At 65.2% G+C, this 23,135-nt stretch overlaps 2 protein-coding genes across 9 annotated transcripts in view; both read right to left on the bottom strand.

Annotated features, from left to right (window-relative positions):
• Positions 1–4,843, bottom strand: part of THRAP3 (thyroid hormone receptor associated protein 3) — a 35,358-nt gene extending 30,515 nt beyond the window's left edge. For all 8 annotated transcript variants that reach the window (XM_055704027.1, XM_055704025.1, XM_055704029.1 and 5 more), the window contains exon 1: positions 4,733–4,843. The gene's annotated coding sequence lies outside the window, so the exon portion shown is untranslated. The remainder of the gene's footprint in view (positions 1–4,732) is intronic.
• A 684-nt stretch (positions 4,844–5,527) lies between these two features.
• Positions 5,528–21,199, bottom strand: MAP7D1 (MAP7 domain containing 1). The gene is given in 20 exon segments (XM_055705979.1): positions 5,528–6,201; positions 6,291–6,493; positions 6,568–6,685; positions 6,817–6,874; positions 6,987–7,040; positions 7,169–7,273; positions 7,559–7,718; positions 7,784–7,958; positions 8,034–8,091; positions 8,093–8,294; positions 8,389–8,522; positions 8,644–8,786; positions 8,930–9,052; positions 10,553–10,663; positions 12,347–12,461; positions 12,771–12,934; positions 13,630–13,698; positions 13,842–14,301; positions 14,303–14,514; positions 21,041–21,199. Coding segments are annotated over 20 exon segments (2,730 nt in total). The 5' UTR covers positions 21,096–21,199; the 3' UTR covers positions 5,528–6,190.
• Between the last annotated feature and the right edge of the window lie 1,936 nt (positions 21,200–23,135).

Here is a 23,135-nt window from a genome sequence, read left to right as displayed (position 1 = left end):
ATTTACACAGATACACAGGGCCTGAAATAATAAGGTACACAATACCCACAAGGTATCATGTGTACAGCCCTCTGTTAAGGTACAAGTTAACATCATTAATACTGAGCCTAATTCCCTTGAGAACAGAATTTCCGCTTATCATGCCCCACACCCTCCAAGCCATCACCTTTTGTGCTCTCAGAGCAGAGGCACCTATGAGGTTACTTGCCAAGCTTTCCTTTCTTCCTTTCACTCAACCAAAGGTAAAAGTGAACTGCAGGCAGCAGTGGGAAGGACATACACAGACTAGCTGTGCAAGCCGCAGCACCCCTCACGTTACAGCAGGGTCTTTTTTGGGTCTTGTACAGCTACCTTACACCGTAAATCATGACAGGCTAAAAATGGCCAGATGACAAATTTGGAGATGAAACTATGAGCAGTCCATTCGCTCTTGTTTCAAAGGAGCAGTAGCCACAAGCCGGACTTTGCAGAGGCCTCCTTCTCATGCAACAGGGGAGAAACATATAAAGTATTTTCATATGTGACAGGAAAAAAGAACGCTGACAGAAAACTCTGCCTGGGATAGGAAACAACACCCCCACCCCCTGCAAGGATCCAGTGCTCCTGCAATGAGGCTGAGTGTCATCTCTGTGTGCCATTAATTTATTATTTTTTTTAATGGACACGACAGCTTCCGGGTTACCATGGAGTGAAACAGTGCAAACACAATTCTCAGCTGGCACGAAATGTAATCCCATGATTTTACTATTCATAGCTCTGACATGACAACGCTAAATTAAGCAGAAACTCTTCTCCAGCCTAATAGCAGTGACTACCTCAACCATTTAGCCTCTGTTTTACTGTGAAGAGGGGAAGGATATTTTCCTTTATGGTAAGAAAGACTCCAGACCTACAAACCCAGCCTGCCACCCAGAAACAAAATGGCACCTACTTGTTCCCAGACACCACTTTGGCATGACTCCAGCATGAACAGAGAAGACAAGATGAGCTCTTGTGCTACATCTAACAACTTCTCCTCATCTTGGGACCGATTACAGAAACCCACAAAGCAGTTTTAAGCCATGCTCCCAGGCTTGCCCAGCAGCAAGCATCTGCTGAAGAGCCTACCAGTACAGGAACAGGGGTCAGCTCAAAGCACAAATACAAGGCACAGGACACACAAGGCAAACCAGCACAACCCCATCTCCTACCATTAGCTGTTGACACAGCCTTGCAGGATTACCTTACACAAGCTCCCCCAGGGATCCAGAAGAGCTTTTGCAATTAACACCACCGTTCCTCTCTCTTTCAATGCCTGTGGCCTAAACTATATGGCTAAATAGCAAAAATCCTGCCACGCAGAGGAACTCTCTGTACTAGCGTAATTCAGAGGAAACCATATGACCCAAAAACCACGTTACTGTACTGGCACATGCAGCCACCAAACACAGCTCAGTATATTGTGAACTTTTCCACATATGGAAAAAAGTTCGTGGGCTATATAGCTGCTTAAACAATTAAGAAGTTCCGACATGGCAAACTGTCATTTTGCAAAGAGAAAGTCAAGATTCTGGCAAAACTGTACTATCCTTTTAGGGAGCTAGTGATACAACCACAAAGGGAACAGTTTTACAATGAAAAGCATCCTCAGGATGTGCACAGCACTTCCTAGGTCTCCCAAAGCAATATTTGTCTTACAGAAGAGAAAGTGGGAGCAAATAATAATAAAAAAAACTATGAGAAAGTGGGAGCAAATAATAATAATAAAAAACCCCTATTACATCTGCTGACTTGCATGGATTGTCACCTATTTTATACATGTAATGTTTTTGTTTTCTAACAGTAATAACCACGTCAGAAGGTGTTCACCAGCTTTTCTGTAGCATGCCAATCTCAAAAGCTTCAGCTATGAACCCAGGCCTGGCTTAACACAACATTTTCTTTAAAAAATTCCTGGCTTAAAAAGGTGGAGAAACCAGCAGACAGCTAAATTATATTATAACTCTAATAACAGAATACTCATTTAATTTACAATATACATAATAGAACTTTGCTTTCATGAAAACAGAACTGTAAGTTAAGGCCGGGGGCACACTGCAGCTCTGAAATCACAGCAGACAGGGAAACCTCTTTCCAGACAGTACCTACTAAAGCAGTAAGAACAGAACTATACTTTTCAGATACAGAGCTTACAGAGAGATGTGGAATTAGCAAGGCACCTCAAAAAGATACCAGACGGACTGTGCTACAGATGCCTCCTTACCATGGGCAGGTTGTTCCTTTACAGTAAACTGGCAGGTAGAAGGTTTCCCCTTTTGATCCCTGGACAAAGAAGGATGTAAAGACGCGGGCATTTGAGTCAGCAGGCAGCAAGGCCTTCTGTACCCTTGCCGATGACAGCATGCTGCCCCTGCGCCTTCCTCCCTCCCACCGGCAGGAGCCCCACCTGAAGGGGAACAGTGCAACGCTGCAGCCAACTGTTCAGACTCCAGAACTCTGCAGGCTCCCTGTGCTGAGATCGTACAATTTGCAGACCACACCGTCTCACATGTAGTCAACACTAATTTTGAGAAGACATCTCAGGACACCAAGGCCTATCTGCTGGAGTACCGACTTGGGAGCAACATTTATAACCAGCAATGTCAGCTTCTTAAGGACTTAAGAGAGAACTCTTAACATTGACTTCTACATGTCCCTCCTTGTTCCTGCTGAACTAGGAACAAGTATTTCACAGTAGGGAGGATGCAAAACAAAAACATATAGCAGGATACAGAGAAAAATCAGATGTAATCACAAGGCCCTAGACTCTACATAGGATCCTATGTCACAAAAAAATACATTGTAGATAGCTCTCTACAATAACTGCTTTATTTTATCCTCTTACCTGCTGTTAGATTATGAACTGCATTGGTAGTTGCACAAAGTCAGCTATTTCCTTACTCTGTGCTGGACATCTGCAAGGTGTCAGAACAAGTATACAGAACTACTACACGCTCCAGGAGAAGGCACTCTTATGTCTAAATATTCCTTTTTTCTGCCTCCACTATATGCTCCCTTAAAGGCAATCTGAGAGGCTACACTTCAAAACACATTTTGAAATTAATGGAAATCGGGTTATGCAATACAAACCCAAAGAACAGATATCCTCTTCAGCCACAGCACTTGAGGGCAGCGTCCACACAAAAGGCACATCAAAAACACACCTAAAACATCACATTGGTCTTACTGTAAACACTGACGTAACTACCTGCCTTTGCTATGAGTGGGAAGCCATACTGCAAGAGTCCTTTGCAGAGAATAACTGGATGATTTAATTGTCTGTGCTCCTTGGAAAGAGCATCCTGAAATTGTCCATTTACTGATGTGACCCTGCAGCCTCTTACACACGTGCTCTGTGCTGATGCTGCTGCAGAAGCAGCAGATAAAGGCTCCTCTCCTTCCACCTATCAGCTATAAGACAGCCCATAACGTTTTCCAAGCACTTTTATGTATTGTTTATTTCAATGAACAAATTTGTTCTTATGCCACAGCATCAGTGCATCACTGTATAGACACACCTATACAGCATACCCACACGAGTTCCCCACCTGACAAGCCCCCAGGAAACGCTGTTGCACACAACCCACCACCCACTCCACCTCTATAGAGTCCTCAACACACACGAGCAAACAGAAGTTAACCTGCACCTCCCAAGGCTTCTACGCACAGTACTTATTCCAAACTTACCGTGTCACCTTCTGGCACATAAACACAATCGGAAAGACAATCAAGAGGAAACTACGGTGACAATTACCTCGTGGAGTGGAGACTTTGAAATATATTTATAGAAACCTCAAACACAATGTCTCCAGAACAACAAACCCTTATCAGCCTGGTGAAAACTAAGATGCAGGGCTCGGACGCGCCTCCGTGCCACTGCAAAGCCCATTCCACCGCATCATTTGAGGCTCTACTAAACTTCACTCTTACACAATAAGATGCGAGCAAGGAAAGCGAAGGACGGCAAAGCACACCGTGCTAAGCGCCGGTGCGTGAGCCCTGTGACAGCTAAACGTTACCGGGGGTTCAACCCCAGCTCACGGGGTCACGGCTGCGGCCGGGACGTGTCGCTACCTCTGCAAGCTGCCGCTCCCCCCAGCCCCGGGGGCCCAGCGCCCCCACCGCCTCCCCCGGAACAGAGGCGGCTCTCCCGAGCCACAGCGGGCATGCGGTACCCCGGACACCGCCGGTGACCCTGGCAAAGGGAGGAAACCTCCGCGGACAGGCCAAGGGCCCGAATAGGGGCGGAACCTCTGGGCACGGGGCCCAGAGGCCCAGGCGAAGGACGGGGATCTCCGGGAATAGGCTAGGCCGAGAAACGGGGGATGCCTCCGCGGGGCCAGGCCGGGCCGGAGCGGGACAAGGGCAGCCTCCGGGGACAGGCCCGGGCTGGCCCCAACGACGCGAGGAGGCGACGCGAGGCCTGGCACGGTCCGGCCCGGCCCAGCCACGAGGCCCCACTCGAGGCCCGGCAGCGCCGCGCTCCAGCCTCACCCAGGGGGGCAGAGGGGCCGCGCCTAGCACGTGGCGGCCGCCGGGGGGCGGGGGGGGGCACCGCACAGGCCCAGGATGGAGGGGGACAAAACCCAGCCAGGGCGGGCGGCGCGGCCGCGGAGGACCCTCGGTGCGAGTCAAGAGGAGGGAAGAGGAAGAGAAGCGGCCAGTAACGAAGAGCAGGGCCGAGCCCCACCGCACCGGGCCTACCCGCACTCACCGAACCCCTCTCCGCCCGCGGCCTCCTCAGCAGCCAGGCGCCTCCACCTCCTCCTCACGCACTTCCGCTTCGCGCCCGCCCGCTCCCCGCCCGCGGGGGCTGCCGGGAGCCGCAGTCCGGCCCCCACCCGCGCTCATTGGCCGGCCGCGCCGGGCGGACTACAGCTCCCAGCGGACTCTGCGCGGAGCGCTACGTCACTTCTGCCCTCTCCCCTGCCCGCCCCTCGCGCCACGGAGAGGGCGGGGCTTCCGGCGGGAGGGGCAGGGTGGTGGCAGGGAAATGGCGGCGAGCGCTGGCAGGGCTGCGGGCTGCCGGTCGCCTGTAGGCTGAGCCTTCTCCCGCCCCGTCTGAGCTCACGCGTGCCTCCCCCGCCGCGGGAGGGGGGCGACCACGCAGAGCAGCTGGTCGCTGGAGGGGTCGTGCGGGCGCCCGCCCGCCCCTTCCCGCCCCATCCCAGCCGGGGAGCGGCGGCGCAGGCCGCGGCCCGCAGTAGCCGCAAGGCCCCGAGCGGTTGGCCCCCGGCTCAGAGGCCGGGCCAGGGAGGGTGCAGCTCTCGGGCAGCGGCCCGCCGAGGTGTGGGGAGGCAGCCAGGATCACCCTGCTGCGTCCCCGGGAGGGAGCAGGGAGCTGACAGCACAACCAGTGCGGGATGGGCAAGCCCTGACGTGGGGTAAACCTGCCCTGCTGCTGCCGGGGCACCAGGAGTGCTGCCAGCCCAGCCCCGCACCGTGGCACGGCCACCTGCCCACAGACAGCAGGGTTCCTGCCCCCAGGGACACAAGGAGGCGAGGCGAGGGCAGTTGTCCATTTTTATTGTTGGCAAAGGTTGTCCGGATGCGTAACACTGTCACAACGGCACGGAGAGCAGCGTGGCGCCAGCCAGGCCCCGGGCATGTGCTCCGGCGGCACAGGGGCACCCAGTGCACACGCAGGTGTGTGCGGGGATGTGGGGATGGGGAGCAGCCTCCCCCTGGCCAGGCTGCGGCCCTCCTGGCTGCGAGCCCTGGGCAGCCCCCAGCCCTCCTGCCCCACGCCAGTCAGGCCGGGCGAGCATCCCCAGCGTCTGGCCGAGCTCTATTTACAGTATTCACATACATTGTACCCAGCAAGTTAAATAACTACATTATTACACCACACGTCTGGGGCGACTCTGGCAGGCTGCTAGGGTGGGGGTGTCAGTCTGATAAGGTGCATATTTAAAAAAAAACAAAAACCAATCAACGAAATAAAAACAAGAACAAAGAGAGAAACCAGGCATCCCTGCAACAGGCAGGGGGCCGGCGGCTGCCTCACCGGGGTCCCACGCCACCCGGGCCCCCCGTGGCAGGGCTGGGCACGCACGGCGGGCAGGGGGGAGCAGCGAGGTTTTTCTTCTGACAACAGCTACAGTTCTGCGCAGGTGTCCGGAGTTGGGACATGTGCGGTGGCCCCGCGGGGACATCTGTCAGGGCCTGGCCCTCACAGCACCTCTGGGCAGAGGGAGGGTGCAGTGGTGAGACCAGGGTGGCCACAGCACTGCCCCAGCTCCTGGCCTCCCTGCACAGCTCCCATCTCTCACCTGTCACTTGGGGGGGCTTGACCACAGCCTGCTTGAGGAAAGGCTCCTTGTCACCGAAGGGGATGATGCTGCTGGGGCTGCTGCCATGGTGGGAGAGCACCAGCTCCTGCGACCCCTCTGTGCCTGAGAAGCCGTTCTCATGCTTGCTGGGCTGCACACCGTTCACCAAGGATGCCGGGGTCGCCACTTCCTTGGCCAGGGAGCTGCGGGATGGGAAGGCTGAGGTCAGCCAGGGCCATGCCACCCCTGGGCCCCCCCCAGCTGCGCCGATGCTCACCTTGGCTGCAACCCATCGCCTGCCAGGCCCTTTGGCCCCCCCAGGGTCCCTACGCTCAGTGTCTGTGTCTCAGGGAGTTCTTCCTCCTTTGGCACGGGCCCTGCATGCTTCTCGTGGCCTGGGGACATCGGCAGAGCCCCCGCTCAGCTATGGCCCTGGGCCAGAGCATGGCTGGGTGGGGGGAGCGGGACGCGGTCGTGGCTCCGTGGACCTCAAAGGTGCAGCGGGCCATGGGAAGGGGCCACGCACCTGAGATGTCCTCCTGCTCAGCTGCTTTCCCATTCACCACCTTCTTGTCCTCTTTCTTCTGCAGGGAGAGGAGAGCCATGAGGGGCAGTGGCAGCTCCAGGCATGGGCGGGAGGGCTCTGCGGAGTCTCCCATGTCCCCAGGAGCCTCAGGACAGGGGACAAGCACCCACCTTGGCATCTGCTACGTCCGACTTGCGCGTCCTCTTCATGATCTCCTCCAGGCGCTGCAGGGCAGAGAGAGGGGGCTCGTGCACAGTCCTCGCCAACAGGACCTGCCCTGGGTGCTGGGCAGGACCCCTCACAGGGGAAGCCCCTGCTGTGCCACGCACCATGGGGTGCCCGCAGCCCTCACCTTCTTCCTCTCCAGCCGCTCCTGCTCTTCACGCTGGAAGTGTTTCTCCCGCTCCAGGCGCTGCCGCTCAGCCTCTTCCCGCGCCCTTGCCTCAGCCTCTTCTCTCTGCAGCACAGTGGGGTGGCAGGGACGGGTGAGACAGGGCAGGGGTGGATGGGACAGAGCAGGGACAGTAGGGACATGCTGCCCGGGCAGCTCAGCACAGCCCTGCGCCACATCTCCTCCCACCACCCTGGGCATCGAGGGGCAGGACTGGTCCTCGCACCTACATCCCGCTGGAGTGGGAAGCACAGGACAGCGTTCCTGCCTTCCCCCTCCACCCTGGGGAGGATCCATCCTCCACCCTGCCTGCCCTGCAACCCCTTGCCCCCGCACCCCGCCACCCCAGACCTGTCTCTGCAGCCGCTCTGTCTCCTCCCGCTCTGCCCGTGCTCTCTCCTGGGCCTCACGCTCCTCCTGCAGCCGCCGTTCCTCCTCCCGCTGGCGTGCCAGGGCCTCCCTGCGGCTCTGCTCCTCTGCTGCTTGCTGCGCCCGCTCCTCCTGCAGCCGCCTGTGGGGAGGGGGCCCTCAGCAAGGTGGGGGGCTGGGGCTGGGGGTCAGGGGGGCAGCACCCACCTCTCCTGCTCCTCCTGCTCCCGGCGTTCCCGCTCCTCACGCTCCCGCTGCTCGCGGGCCTGGCGCCGCTTCTCTGCCAGCAGCCGGGCAGCCTCCTCCCGGTCTGTGGTGCCGGCTGGGGGTCTGCCTGGAGGGGTGGCTGGCACAGGGCTGGGGGTTGCAGGGGCCGGGGGGGCTGCATGGTTCATGTAGCGTCAGTGCTGCTCCTGGTCCCCCCAGCCCCGCCATCCCCCAGGCACCCCATACCCACCTGCTGTTGGCTCTGCAGGCGCCTTGGGGGGCTCGGGGAGGGCTGGGGGAGCCGGGCCCCCGCTCCTCCTCCTTCCTTTCGCGTGCCTTTGCCTGGCCCTCCTGCTCCCGCCGCTCCTCCCGAGCCCTGGCCCGCACCTTGGGAGAGGAGTGGGCGCTGCGGGGCAAGGGTGGCTTGTGGGGAGAGCTGAGGGCTGGGCTGGGGGATGCCGGACGGGCTTTGGGGGTGGCAGGGGATGAGGGACGGTTCTTGGGGCCAGGGCTGCAAATGGAGAGAGGCGGCATTAGTGGGGCTGGGGCAGCCCCCGTGGTGGTGGGGCTGGGGCCAGGCAGCCTCCATGGTGGCGTGTCCCTACCTGCTGTCTGCCGTGGGCAGGAGCCGGGGCTGTGCTGCTGGCAGCGACTGCCGCTTCTTGAGGCTGCGCTCACGAGACAGGGCGCTGCGCTCCTTGGCATTCTCCCTCTCCTTCTCCTTCTTCTCCTTCTTCTTCTGCTCCGGCCAGGGAGAGACAAAGACAGCGTCAGTGCCAGGTGCTCGGGTCAGCCGGGAGCCACACTGTGCCCCACGGCCACCCTGGCACCAAGGGGTGCCTGCAGGAGGTGGCACTCACGGGTGAGGACTCGGTCCTGCGGTGTGGCGTCACGTCAGGGCTGCCAGCCGTCCCCTTCCGCCTCTCCCAGCAGCGGTGCTGCAGGCGGTGGTTGTGGCAGGGGCTGAGGGGGCTGGCGGAGGCTGAGCGGGGGCACACAGGCACTGGTGGAGGGAGCAACCACACTGTCAGGACAAAGCCAGCACGGCACCGGCACCAGCTCTTCACTGGCTCCAGGCTCCCTCATCCCAGTCCCCTGCCTGTGACAGGACCTGTGTGGCCCCGTCCCCCTGCCCCGAGTGCTCACCCTGCTCCTTGCCGTTCCCAGCCAGAGTCACGGCGCTCCGGCTGCGCGCGAGGAAGGACAGGGTGGGCGTCATCAGGCGGTCCACAATGCTGCTCTCCCACGGACTCAACTGCAAGCTCCGGTCTGGGGAGGGAGAGGGGCCATTAGCGCACCCCCAAGCCCCCAGCCCCACAGCCACCCACCGGGAGGGAGCAGCCATGCGGTTGCGGCAAGGCCGGGGCACGTGCGCAGCCCTGGGAATGCCCAAAGCTCGGCCGTGCTGGGGAGGGGGGTCCCACTGCCCTGCATGGCTGGCTGAGCAGGATGAGGGGCTGTGCGGGCGCAGGCATGGGTGGGCAGGGTGCCCGCGGGACGGTGCTGCGGCACGATGACGATGGTGTCCCCATACCCTGCAGCCACCCCAGCCATCGTGCATCCACAGTGGACAGCACCCACAGTGCCAGGGTGCAACCCTGCTGAGAGCAGCCCCTTCCTCTCTGGCCCTCTCCTTGCACCCAGCACTGGCGCGCAGCCTCCCTGTGCCCCTGTGCTGCCAGAAGCGAGTCCCCAGCACATGGCAGCTGCTGCAGCAACACTGCAGCGTGCCCTCCCCCGAGGGAGCTGTGCCAAAGTCGTTGAGCTTGCCATGGGAGCCAGGCCAGGCTCATGGCCCCCAAGGAACGGTGGCCCCCGGCCACGCTGTCAGCTCAGCTGGGCACAGGGCTGCCACTGGCTGCCCCACTGTGCATGGCGCTGGCACCCGACACCCCACAGACATGCAGGAAGCACCCACAGAGACAGGGCCCTTCGGCCCCTCTCCACCGGGGTCCCCCATCAGGTTGGAAGCAGCACCTGCTGCCAGGAGGGGAGAAAACAGAGTCACAGGTGCAGTGCAGGGGACAGGGCACCGGGTCTGGCACCAGCCCAGGGAGATGCTGCTCCAACCCAGGCAGTGCCGACAGCCCCTGGGTGCCTCTCCCTGGGCTGAGCCCCCAGCACGGGGCCAGCGAGAGCTGCCTGCGTCACCACCGCCTGCAGCCGCCCGCGTCAGCTGCTCCAGCTATTTATACCCAGCCGGGAAGGCGCTCGCCCATCACCAGGCAACCCCGAAACACAACAGCAGACCCAGCGCTGGACGCATCCCTCCGGCGCAGCCGGCAGCCTTGGGCAGCTCGCCCAGGGCCACGACGACCTCGCAACACCCGACACAGCATCGCACCCACGGCACTCCATGGCACCCAGCTCCCAGTGCCTGTGGGGACAGGCGGCACGGTGGCAGGCACCGGCACGGTGCCCAGTCCCAAGGAGGTCTGCTGGCAACCCCACTCTGTGGCTGCATCTGCACCCACCTGAGCTGCCCCGGGGTAGGGAGCCAGGGCTCCCTGTCCCCATCTTGGCGCCCCACAGGGCTGCCACCACCCAGCCGCTTCTCCTCCTCCTCCTCCCAGCCTGCACACAGCCTCAAGTAGCCAATGCCCGGCTCCAGCCTCCTCCTGCAAACAGCAAACGGCTTCTCCTCTCTCCGCGGGCACCGTGCTGCAAGGCAGGGCCTGGGGATGGGGGACCCTGGCCTCGGGGGTCCCCAGCGCTGGGTGGGAGCCAGGCTGCACCCCCTGCGCTGGGGCAAACACAAAGGGCTCTTACTTCTACTGGGAGAGTTCCAGAGGGTGGCGGAGGATTTGGAGAGCCGCTTGTTGATTATAGAGTCGACGTGTTTGGGGAGGTTTACAGCGGACACTGAGCACCGGCTCGCACCTGGAGAAGGGAAAAGACACAAGGGCATTAAGGTCCTGGGGCCAGGGCCGGGCCCCCCACATGCAGCATGCACAGCTGTGCCGGGGTGCTGGGGCAGGAGCGGGAGGACGCGGCACAGAGAGTGGGGTCAGGAGTTCTGGTGTCCAGGGCCACAACACGGCACTGGCACCTGGCACAGCACGGTGCCCGAGCCCCAGGGGGTCATGCTGGGATCATGCAGCGATCTCATCCTTGGGGAGCCAGGGTGGCTCCCACGCCCCGCCATGCCAGTCTCCCCAGAAGCAGTCCTGGGAACTGGGGACTGGGTGGCCAGGGACCATGGCAGCACCGGGCGAGCAGACAGCCTGGGGGAGCAGACTGAGGGCAGCAGGTCCAGACAGACAGGGGAAAACGCTCACACCGGTGCCGGGTCACCACGGCAGTGCCAGGAGGGTGCCGGTGGCTGGCAGCACCCCCGCAGGGTGCGGGGATCCCTCCGTCCCGGCCAGGTTCCTCTGGAGAAAACAGCCGGGGGACCTGCTGCCAGGGGAGTTGGCAGCCAGGAGATTGGCGAGTGAGAGCGCCGGTGGCAGCTCTGGTAGCACGTCCCCACGGGAGGTGGCAGGGGAAGGTGTCCCCATGCCAGACCCTGCCAGGCGCTGCACCATGGACAGGTCTGTCCTGCAGTGTCCCGGAGCGTGCCACGAGCCACAGCTGGACGCACGGCACCCAGACACACAGCCCAGGCAGGCGTAACCAGAACACGGCTCCTGCACACACAGCCCAGCCAGGCACCACTGGGCACACGACGTCTGCACACACACGGTGCCAGCCACATGGCGCCGGCACACACCACCTGGCTCACCACACCGGTACGCACAGCCCGGCCAGGCACAGCCGGGGCTGCCGCAGCTGCCCCATGGCACAAGTGGGGCAGACAGACCCCAGGGCACAGCACTGCCCTCTGTGTCATCAGCCCATCATCAGACACACCAGGCACTGCCAGTGCCCACTGGCGCAGCCCTGTCCCCTCGGCGGTCAGGGGACAGGGGAGACCTCTACAAGCCCAACCCCAGCACCAAACCCCACAGGGTGTCCCCAAGGAGAGGGACCAGCTGGGCTCAGCACCCCAGCGGTGGGGCAGTGGGCACAGCTGAGCCTCCAGCAGCCACTGCAAGGACATGGCATGACACAGCACAGCCACGTGCACCCAGGAACACGCACAGCCATGGTCACCCCTACGCCGAAGCTGGAGGGGCCGAGCGCTGCCTCCACCCAGCTGGGGGACAAGGAGACATGCCACAGCACAGACCCCAACAAGAGATGGCAACAGCCTTGCACAGCTCCACAACCCATGCCTGACTCCTCCCGGCCACCTTAGACCCGGGCAGCATGGCCACGGCATCCCCACAGGCAGCCAGAGCTGTCCCCAAGCACGTCCCCGCACAGAACAGTGACCGTGACGCACAGCCTCCAGCTTACACCCAGCCCCACGAGAGCAAGGACAAGCCAAGGGCCCCATAAGGTCCTGGCACAGCCCAGCACAGCCCAGGGTGACAGCAGCATGACCCGCAGCAGTGGGGCTGAACTGCCTTTGTAGGGTCTCACTCTCCTTGCACCGAGCACTGCAGAGCCATGCCCAGCCGCCCCCGCCGCCGGCAGAGCCGCGGGGTCCTGGGCACCCTCGCCCAACCTGGCACTCACCGTCCTTGTGCGCAGGGGAACCGTGGTGCAGGGCCCCTGCCCAGGACCACCGCTGCTGCCGGATCTCTGCCCATGTCTTCTTGGCCGACCGCTGGATCGCCGCCTCGTAGCGCTCCTACCCAAGGGAGAGGGACAAGGTGAGGCTGGCAGCTGGGGGAACGGGGCCAGGACCAGGCAGAGCCTCCTGGCAGGAGGCTATCACAGTGATGGGGATGCTTGGAGGGAGATGGGGCAGAGATGCCCACCCTGGCCAGGGCATGTGTGCCCAAGGAGCTAGGCACCGCAGATGCTCTGCACCATGAGGATGGGCACAGTGGGCAGCTCCCGAAGGGCTGCTGGAGCCCACAAGGTCTCCCCAGGAAGCACGTCCCCTGTGTGTTGCCCCAGCCCCCTGCCCACTGCACCTATGATCCCCCATGCCCACCTTGTTCTTCTCCAGCTTCTGCCTCTGCCGCTCCTCCAGGACAGCGCGGCGTTTCTCTGCCTTCAGCCGCTGCTCCTCCAGGCGCTTGCGGCGCTCCTCCAGCTGCTTCTCCCGCAGCAGCCTGGCCTTCTCCTCCTTCTCCAGCCACAGCACCCGCTTGGCGGCTGCAGGAGGGAGCCAGAGCAGCGGCGTCACAGCCGAGGCACAGCCCCGGCAAGCCCCACGGTCAGGATGCGTGCCCATAGCGGTGGTGCACGGTTGAGGGCTGGCTCCGGCCAGGGCACACGGCTGGGCTCCCTGGGTGTGCGGGGCAGGCGGCATCGCGGCCGGCCGACGAGGGAGGGGTTTGGGCAAGGACAAAAGGGAGGCCGGGAGCCCGCGAGCCGCGCCGGTGAACAATGGGGGAATGAGGGTGGAAAGAGCGCGGGGACGAGGAGGCCCCATGCGCGGCACAGGGGCTCCACTCACCCGCCGCCCCGAGCTGCTGCGGGGCTGCCTGCAGCTGCTGCTGCTGCCTGCAGCCCCGAGAGCTGGGCGCTGGGCTGGTGGCACCCGCACAGACCGGGGGGCACCCACGCACCCGGGGGGCACCCAGACCGCGGGGAGCAGCCGGGGAGGTGCTGCAGCAAGGGCGCTGGCGTGTTGGGAGAGACAGCAGCGTGCTGGGGGAGCAGAGCCACCAGCACAGCAGATCCTGCCCGGGCTCAGCTCATGGCAACTAATGGGATTGCCCATGACCCCGCAAAGCTCCTTAGCTCCTGCCTCCCCACCCACCCCCTCCACCAACCACTTTCCCTCCCAGCGCGCGCCGGAGGGCTCCATGGCCCCATGGCCCCCCCCTACTCCACCAGCCCCGTACCCAGGTACTTGGCCCGCTCCTCACGCCGCTCCTTCGCCTGCTTGTGCCTTGCCTGGGCTTTCTGGGCATCTGCAGCGGGGAGACACCATCAGAGCAGCGCCCGGCCCCCCCCAGCCCCAGTGCTGCGCTGGCACCAGCTGGGCAGAGGCATCGAGCAGCACCCGCAGCGTGCCAGCATCACCGGAGCACCCCTGGCCCCCCCGGGCACCCACCTTGCTTGGGCCTGGGGCTGGCAGCAGGAGCTGGCAAGGCTGCAGTTGGTGGGGGCCGGTCGCTCCGGGGGGGTACGTCCTTTGAGGGCCCAGATGTACTGCCTGGGGGTCTCTTGGCATCAGAGGGTGCCCCTTCACCAGCAGCCGGGGGGTCACTCCTGCAGGGCGGCGTCTCTGCCGGGCAGGGGGCAGCAGCAGCGTGGACGGGGACCAGCTGCCCGGCAGCGTGGGGCGATGCCTCTTCTTTGAAGTGCTCCATCACAGGGGGCTGGGGGGGCCCAGGGGGTGACCGGTCACGCCATGGGGGGACGCTCTCTGCTGAGGGGGCCACAGCCGCAGGGATGGGGGAGACGGGCTGTCCGGCCGGTGTCGCAGCTGGAGGGGTGGGTCGGTCAGGCTGTGGGGTGCTGCTCTCGGAGGGGGGCATCGCAGCTGGGGGGCAGGTGGGCTGCCTGGAGGGGGGTGGCGGCTGCGGGGGCGGGCGAGACGGTCTTTTCGGAGGGGGTGACGGCTGGAGGGATGGGCGAGACAGGCTGTCTAGAGGGGATGACGTCTGGAGGGACAGGTCGATCACACTGCGGGGGGGTGCGCTCTCCCTGCAGGGCATCCCCAGGTGAGGGGGGTGGCGAGGTCGGGGGGGGCACGCTGTCTCCCATCAGGGACGGTGGCTTCCCTGAAAGACAGGCAGAACAGAACAGACGGTCACTCACTGGGGGAGTCTGGGGCAGCCCCATCCCCCACAAACACAGCACTTAGGGGGTGAAGTCCTGTCCCCCCCAAACGCAGTGCTCGGGGGGTGCAGCCCTGTCCCCCAGACACAGCCCTCGGGAGCAAGGCTGTCCCTGGCTGCAGGGGCCAGGGACAGGCCCTGGGGATGGCCGCGGGGTCCCCCTGGGGAAGGCAGTGGGACCCTCGCCCAAGCCCTGCTGCTGCCCCCATCCTGGGGGGCACCCAGGCCACCCTATGGCAGGTGCTAGGCGCTGGGTGCACAATGCACAGAGGGACCGGCCGGGGCTCTGCCAGGCACCGCCGCCACAAAGCCACCCTTCTTCCCCGGCAGCTGCCACCCTGGCCCTGCCGTGGGGGGGATGTGGGGCAGAGACCCCACGTGGGGACGGGGACCTGCGAGCTTCCGCGCTGCTCTCCCCGGAGGATGCAGGGCCGCTTCCGCGGGTGCTGGCGGCGCAGCCGGGGGCAGGATGGGCGCGGGCCCTGACATCACCGCCCCAGCCCATGTCCCCCAGCGCGCGCCATGCCGCGGCCGGCGCATGCAGCCATGAACTCATGGCCCAGGAATGCACACGAGGCTGCGGCAACACCAGCAAACAACCCCCTCCTCGTGTGGGGCCGGCTGCTCACCGTCCCGCCGTGGGGCAAGCAGGGGCACGGTGCCTGCGCACCCCCTCCCCATCCCAGCCAGCCCCCAGCAGACCCCAAGGGACACCCACCACCGTATGCGCCAGCGCTGGGGACAGGGCACCAGCCACCCTGCGAAGCCGCAGCGCATGTCCTCTGCAACAATGGATGTGCTGGGATCGCCGGCGGTGCCCAGCAGCAGTGATCCCCCCCAGCTCCCACTAACCAGCCCTTTGCAAACACACCATCCTGACCCCCGACAGCAGGCAGTGCCGTCACTCCTGCCCGGGAATGATGCCCAATCCATGGTGGGGCTGTGGGCACCCAGCTCCAGCCCCACGGGCACCGCTGCAGTGCACGGCCCCAGGTCCGGCGGGTTGGGGTGGGGGACACACCAGTGACCGGCACCCACAGGACCCAGCAAGCAGCTCTCGCCACGGGGTGATGTCATGCACCAGGCTCGGCCGTGTTTGCAGAGCTCTCCACAATCTTCGGCGAGGGGCAAAGTGTGGGCTCTGCAAACACGGGCCGGCGCCGCTCCTCCATCCCACGCTGGAGCCCGCCGAGCCGGGGCAGGCCCAGGCTGCCAGGGCAGGCACCGCCAGCGCCCGCTGCGCTGCAGGCACGGGGGCACCCCAGGTCCCATGGGCCCACAGCACCCATAGCAGCATCTGCCTGCCCAGGGAAAGGCTGGGGGTCCTGCTGCAGCCCCCCACCCAGGCTGGGGGTCACGCCAGCAGGATTCACCCACCCCAGGCTCCACGGGGGACACAGCCAGCCCCGGCCCCCCCGCAGACCCCGGCAGCCTTCCGGGTATTTTCTGCCACAGGAAGCTGGCCCATCCCCTGGCCCCGATCCTGCACATCCCACATTCCCATGGCTGCGCCTGGCAAGATGGCTGTGAGGCTGACGCATGGCTGGGAAGGTGCCGGGGCTGCAGCTGGGGGCTCCCCCACCCTGTGCCCCCAAGGGCTGCCCCAGATCGGCACCTACAGGCACCTGCTCTAAGGACAATACCCGCAGTGGCACCACGTGTGTCCCAGCTGGGAGAGGTGACCCCCAGGAGGACTGTGGTGGCACAGCCGGGCGCTACCCACGAGGTCACCAGCCAAGGGAAAGTTTCAAAGCCAGGCTGATGCCTCCGAGCAGATGGAAATACCTCCTGGAGCCCCCCATGCGCAGGGAGCAGTGCCAGGGGATGGCAGGTGCCTCCTGCCACCCTGCGCCACTGGGCACCGAGCCGCAGGCGCAGCCCTGGGCAGGATCCATCCCGCCCCACCAGCCAGAGGGACAGCAGCACCCATGGCCAGGGCAGGGCTGCCGGGCACAGCCAAAACCCCCATGCGCGGCTGGGGCCAGCCCTGCCGCCATCTGTCCCTGTCGTTGCTCCAGCGCAGCAGCTGCCCTGAAACCCAACGCTGCCTGCGCCCAGGCAGTGCGGGCGTCCCCCTCTCCCCTGGCTGGGGCATTCCGCAGGGATTAGCTCCCCAGCCCCCCAGACATGCAGGCACGGCTCCCCCACAGCCCCCAGCCCAATCAAGCCTGCACGGCACTGGCCCCGCTGCCAGCACCAGGACGGTGATGCGCCCAGCCATGGGCCACGGCCCTGGGGCGAGGTGCTGCTCCTGGATGCCGCATCGCCCAGCCCAGCCCAGCTCCTCCCATGGGTCCATGTGGCACCAGCACCCATGCCACCAAGCACCCACAGCCCAGCACTGCCCAGCGTGGTGCTGCTCCGTGGCCCGCACATGGCCTGGGATGCTCAGCCAGGCAGAGGCAAATTTCCTGGTGCCGTGAAGCGAGAGCACATCGAGGCCCCGCAGGGTGCTCCGGTCGGAAGGCGAGCAGCCCTCGTTAACTGTCCGTCCACATCCCCGCAGGGTGCTTCCCACCAGGACGCAGCGGGGAGCACCCGCCTGCTTTAACCTCAGCTCCCCCCATCCACCGTATCCTCATGTTCCCGCTCTGTGCCACGGCCACAGCCCACCATGCGCGGCTCCGCGTGCTGTGCCTGCCCCAGCCGGGGGGCATCCGGCACGGCCCACCCCTGCCCTGGGAGGGGAGCAGAGCAGGGCTGGCGGGTGCAGCGGGGGCCCGTTGGTGACCACTGCAAAGCCACCCAGAGAGGCTGGTGTCAGCACCCAGCTGGCAGACCCCGGCCACCCTGGCCACTGTACAAGTCCCTGCGATGCCCAAGGACAAGATCCCGAGGGAAAGCCCAGCGCCAAGAGCCACCGCTGGCTCTGCAGGGCTGCTCCCCACAGCCCGTGGGGACACCCACGCACCCTCGGGCCCTTCCCGGTGCCACTGCTTTCCAGCTGCCTCCCCTGACCTTGATGGCAGCCCCACGGCCGTGCAGGAGGAGGGAAGGATGAGTCCCCCGGGGCCTCTCCTCATTGCCAGCAGGTCTTGGTGCTGAGCGGGGAGGCAGCTGTGGCCCTGGGGCTGCGATTGCTCTGCAGGTGCTCGTGTCGGGCAAGGAGAGCAGCTGCCTGAGGCCACCAGAGTGCTGTGGGGTGCACAGGGGTGCTCAAAGCCCAGGGGATGCTCGGAGCCCCAGCGCTGACCCCGATCCCACCACATCTCAGACATGCATCAGAGCCAAGCCCTGCCCTGTCCCACTCAGACCCCGGAATTCCCCCCCACACCCCCGGCACCTGGATGATAGGGACAGTGAGCAAGCGTCCCCGGCACGTCCCTGGCACGTCCCTGGCACGTCCCTGGCATGTCCCAGCCGAGCGCGCAGTGCTGACGCACACCCTCGGCCCCAGCTCACATGCAGGGACAGGGAGCTGTGGGCAATGCACAGAGCAAGCGCCAGCAGCCCCGCACCATGGGGCTGGCCAGTGCCACCCTGGCAGCCACCAACAGCAATGGCACCCTGTCCCCGGTGGTGGGGGTCCCATGGCATTGCTGCCCACACCCTGGCCCCAGGCAGTATGGGTGCTGTAGCTTGAGGCTGGCTCCTCTCCCTGCCGGCTCAGAGCCAGCAAAGCACAGCCGGCAGCGCTGGGGCAGGTCAGGCATCATCCCACGGTGTTCCACGCGCTGCCCACAGCCCCGCTTCGGGGACAGGCCTCAAGGGCCAGGCAGGAGCCGGGCAGGAGGGGCACAGGCAGCAGGGCAGCCAGGATGGCACAAGCAGATGGCCACGGTGGGTGCCAGGCAGGAGTAAGGGGCACAGCAGGGCATTGCCCACCTGGCTGGGGCCACACTGCCTTTGCCACTGCTCCTGGCAGCGCTGGTTTGGCAGGGGGCTGCACCTGCTGCCCAGCCCCACCAGCATGGAGGATCCAGCCTCCCTTCCCAGGGTCTGTGCCCTGCCATGGCTCTGGGACGGGGGCATGTGGGGGCAGCCATGGGGGCACTGTGCCAGCCTCTGGGCTGTGGCAGAGTCCACCAAGCTCCTGCAGCAAGCACCGAATCAGCAGTGGCGTGCCAAGCCAAAGAGCAACAAGAGGAACTTGGAAGATGGGATCTCGTGGCCAGATCAGCGCCAGAGCCGGGGGGGTTTCCAGCATTTAAAATACATGCAAAGGAAAGAGCCTGATCTGCTGCTGCGCCCTGGCACCCCCACGGCAAACTTTCCATTTGGCTGCAGTGACAGCACAGCCCCAAACAGAGCAAGGGCAGGGGCAGACAGCACCTGCCTGACATCCATCTGGGCAGCGCCAGCAGTGGCGACAGGAGGTGCCCACGTCCTTGGGGCGACCCGTGCGGAGCCGCCAGCACCGAGGGCAGCCAGCCCAGCCATGTTCCCAAAAACCTGTCTGCTAGCATCACGCTGGGAAAAACAGAACCTGGCTCAAAGGCACGACATGGGGCTCTGTGCTCACTGGGATCCGGCCTCTTGGAAGCCAGGAGCTCAGCACCTCCAAAAAACAGGTCCTGAGCCTCGCAACGTGGATGTAGACACCTACCAGGGCTGGGGCCGTGCAGGATCCAGCTCTGCTCCCAGCAGGCTGCCTGTGCTGCTGCCTGTCCCTGCACGGAGCCCTCCAACAAGCAAAAGCTGTGCTAACTATTTTAGACATGGCACCACGGGACTGTCACATCACCACTCCGCACGTTGCATCACGTTGCTCTGACGGTTTCGCAGCAGTGGCTCTGCTGGCGTCCCCGCGCTGGGAGAACTCCCGAGCCGCCTGCTCCCAAACACAGGTGCTGGCTGGCAACCAGCTCGCCCTGCACCCTCCCTCTCCGCTGTGCTGGAGGGAGAAGGGCCGGAGAAGCCAGGGAAAACCCAGATAAGAACCAAGCCCTGCCTGCTCCCTGTCTTGGTCCTCACCCCCGTGGGGCAGCATCCCACCTGGTGCCTCCACACCCTGCCCCATGTGCCCTCTGCGACCCCTCCCCTGGCCCCCCCAACACCACCAGCTGGTCCTGATCCCTGGAGTGAAATCGCATCCCCACTGGTGGCCAGGACACAGCACACCAGGGCGGCCAGGGGGCTCTGACCCACACTGGGTAGTGAGACAGGGAGCAGCCTGGGCCGCCCTGCCGCGTGGGTCACCCAGATGAGAGGGATCAGGGACGGACTCGGAGCAGGACACGCTGCCCCAGCACCATCCTCGCTGGTGGTGGAGCTGCCAGCACCTCCGGGCAGGGGGGAACCGAGCCACCCGGGGGGCAACAGGCTGGGGGCTGCTGGCCACCCTGCCCAGGGAGCCAAGCGGAGGGAAGGGGAAGGCCGAGGCGGGCGGGCGGGCTGCGGGGGCGCTGAGCGGGACACAGACAATATGTCTGCAGCCGTTCGGGCAGCGCCGCTGGGGACCCGCCGCCGGTTTGTCGGAGAGCCGGCGGTAAAGGGCATTGTGGCAAGGCCGGGGTCCGGCAGCCATCCACCCACCCACCCCGCCTGCCGCGGCCCGGGCGGGGAATTCCGGCGCGGCGGCGGGCACCGGGGCCGGGGGTGGGGGGAGGGGAGCCGCGGCTCCTCTTCCTCCATCGGTGGGAAGCGGCTCCGGCACGGACCGTGCTTAGTCACAGCCCCGCGCCCGGGGCGGGCGGGCCCGGGCAGCGCCGGGCCGGAGCCCCGCGGGAAGGAGCCCAAACAAGCCCCGGCCCCGGGCCGCAGCCCCCGCCCCGCCTGGCCGGGCCGGGCCGGGCCGAGCCGGGAGACAGCGGTTCATCCCGGGGCAGCGCCGGGGCCGGGCCCGGCCGGGACGCGTTGCCGCTCCCCGCAGGGGGGCAGCGCCTGCGCCCCCCCGGCAGCCTCCTCCGCTCGGACCGCGGCGGTGACCCCGGCGCTCCCAAGGCACGGACCCTCCCGCGGCAGGGCCGCCCGGCACCCCCCACCGAGCCCCGGGAGCGCGCGCGGCAGCGGGGCCCTGCCCGGCATCGCCCACCGGCTGGAGGGGAAGAGCCCGGGCAAGGGCAGAGGCCGCCGCCCCGGCCCCCCCCCCCGCCATGGTGGGGCCGCCCCCGGGAGGGCGCCCCCGGGGCAGCTCCCCCTGCACCCCCGGCGGCGGCGGGGCCCGGGGCTGCGCCGCTCCGTCCCACCCCAAGATGGAGGGGCCGTGCCCGGGCTTTGTCCCTCCCGGGAAGACGCTCCGGCCGCGGGTCCCCCCCACCCCCAACCCGCCCCGGCTCCTCCGCAGCCTCCCCGGGCCCCCGCCCCGCTCTGCCGCCCGAGCGGCCCCGCCGCAGCCCCCGGGCCCGGCGCAGCGCCCCGCTCTCCGCAGCATCACCGGCCGGACCCGCACCCCCGCGCCGAGCCCCGCACCCCCCCGCCGGCTCCCGCGGCCGCATCCCGCTCCCCGTCCCCGGCGCGGCCCCGCAGTGCGGTAGGGGGCCCCGGGCGCCCGCCGCTACCGGAGCCGGTCCCCGCCGCCGAGCCTTACCCTGGGCCGGCTGGGGCTGGGGCTGCGGCTCCCGCCCGGCGCGGCTCCTCTCCATGGCGTGGCGGGGAGGCGCAGAGGGCTGGCCGAGCCGTGCCGAGCCGCGCCGCGCCGCCCCGCTCCCCCCGGCCCGGCGGGGGAGGACGCACGGCGCTCCCCGCCCCGGCCCCGGCCGCGCAGCCCCGCGGGCTGGGGGCAGCGGGCGGGCGGGGGCTGCTCTGGCCCGACTCGCTTCTCCCCTGCCCCTGGCCCGGCCCCGGGGCTCCCATCCCCGGGGGGGCTCGACCGCCCTCCCGCCGCCGGGGCTGGGACCCCGCGCCCCTCCCCGCGGCCTCAGGCCTGCCCCCCCCCGCAGCGCCCAGCACCCCCCAGCGTTGCTTCAGCCCCTGCTCTCCCACGTTTTGGGGCTTGCACCCACCCTTCCCACTCCCCACATTTCACCACGCTCTGGTCACCTGCGAAGCGCTGGCCCTGCAGCAGACACCCTCTGCCCGCCCTGCCCTTGCCGTGCCCGGTGCCGCCGCCAGCGCTGCTCGGAGCAGCTGCCCGATTTCCAGGCACCCCAAAGAAACATGGATCTTCCATCCTGGAGCCCCACCTTGGCTGCTGATGAACCCTCAAAGCTGCTTCCCCCACCCACCCACCCACCCGCCACACGTGAGCCTTAGTCACTGCCAGCAGCCACCCCCCTGCTCCTGGGGGTGAGGGCTTCGCCCCCACACAGCCCCTCCTGCCTTGATAACAGGCAGATAATGAGGCCTGCCCTGCACTGCGGACGGGTGCGGAGGCCGCGGCTCAGTCACCCGCGGGTGACACTCCTCTCGGCCTTGCAAGAAGCAGGGGTGGGCCAGCAGCATGCCCCCCATCCCTGCCCTGCACAGCATCCCCAGCAAACGCAGCCCGGGCACAGGTGCCCGCCTGCTGCAGCAGCACGTCCAGGGGCAGGGGACATGTGGGCAGCAGCAGCGGCAACTGAGGCGGTGGGGGGAGAAATGCTGCTTAGGGCTTTGCAGGGACAGCAGGAGTCAGGGACACGTCCCCATTCACCGCACAGCTGGCCTGGTCCAGGCATCCAGCAAAGCACCCATCTCTGGGTTCACAGGGATGTGTTGATGAACAGATTCGTTTTTCTGCAGGCAGCGCCCATCAGAGATGCCTCTTTGGAAGATGATGTCACCGCAGGGCCAGGAGATCCCCTGCCACCCATCCTCCCTCACCTACCAGGCAAACAGGTTTCCCAAAATCCCAGCCCTCTCCTCCGGAAGTTCTTTCCTCTGACTCAGGGGACAGGGAGCGGGCAGGAGGGCTCCTCAGCAGACAGGGCGGCCCCACTCAGTGCGCTGCAGGGGTGGCCATACACCCCAAACCAGCCCAAACGCCCCAGAGCTCCAAGCTGTGGCTGAGCCATCACCTCCCCGTGGCCCCCAGCCCTGCCACCCGCCGGCTGCTGGCCCGGCTCAGCCGGAGCAGAGGCTTCCCCAAACCTCTCAGCAGCCACAACCGGCTGACTCCCTGCCGGGGAATGCTGCGTGGCCGAGCCACAGCCCCGGGAGCTGTGAGGCCCTTGGGGTATGGCGGGGGACAGGAGCACACGTGGCACAGGAGTGTGTCCCAGTGAACCTACAAACAGAGGGGACACCCCAGGAAAGGGAACAGCCCTACTCACAGCCGGCGTGGCCAAGCCTCCCATGGGGCTATGGCAGCCCCACAGCCCCTTATTTCGAGGGACCCAGCAGTGTGGGGCCGGGGCTGCCCTGTGACCTGCTGTGAGGGTGCTGGCAGGCAGCTTCCAAAGCCCCTTTGCCTCACAGGGCCATTGTGCAGAGCAGATGAGCATCCCAGGGCTCCAGGAGAGCCTGGCAGCGGGTCCAGGCATGTCCATGGTACTTCCAACCGTGGGGCCAGCCTGGAGCAGGGGCACAGTGAGGAAGGGGCAACTGCAGGTGTACAGGGCCTGCAGCTGTGCTCTGCCAGTGCTCCCAGTGCGGGTAGTGATGCACAGGGCTCCTTGCTGCCATGCCAGCCTGAGTCGATGGGCTTATACAACAAGCAGAGCATCAATCGATTGCTCCGCCGCAGCGGGGCTCCTGGGTCCAGC

Source organism: Falco cherrug, chromosome 3, assembly GCF_023634085.1.
Source record: "Falco cherrug isolate bFalChe1 chromosome 3, bFalChe1.pri, whole genome shotgun sequence".
NCBI lineage: Eukaryota > Metazoa > Chordata > Aves > Falconiformes > Falconidae > Falco > Falco cherrug.
This window is presented reverse-complemented; position numbering and strand designations above follow the sequence as displayed.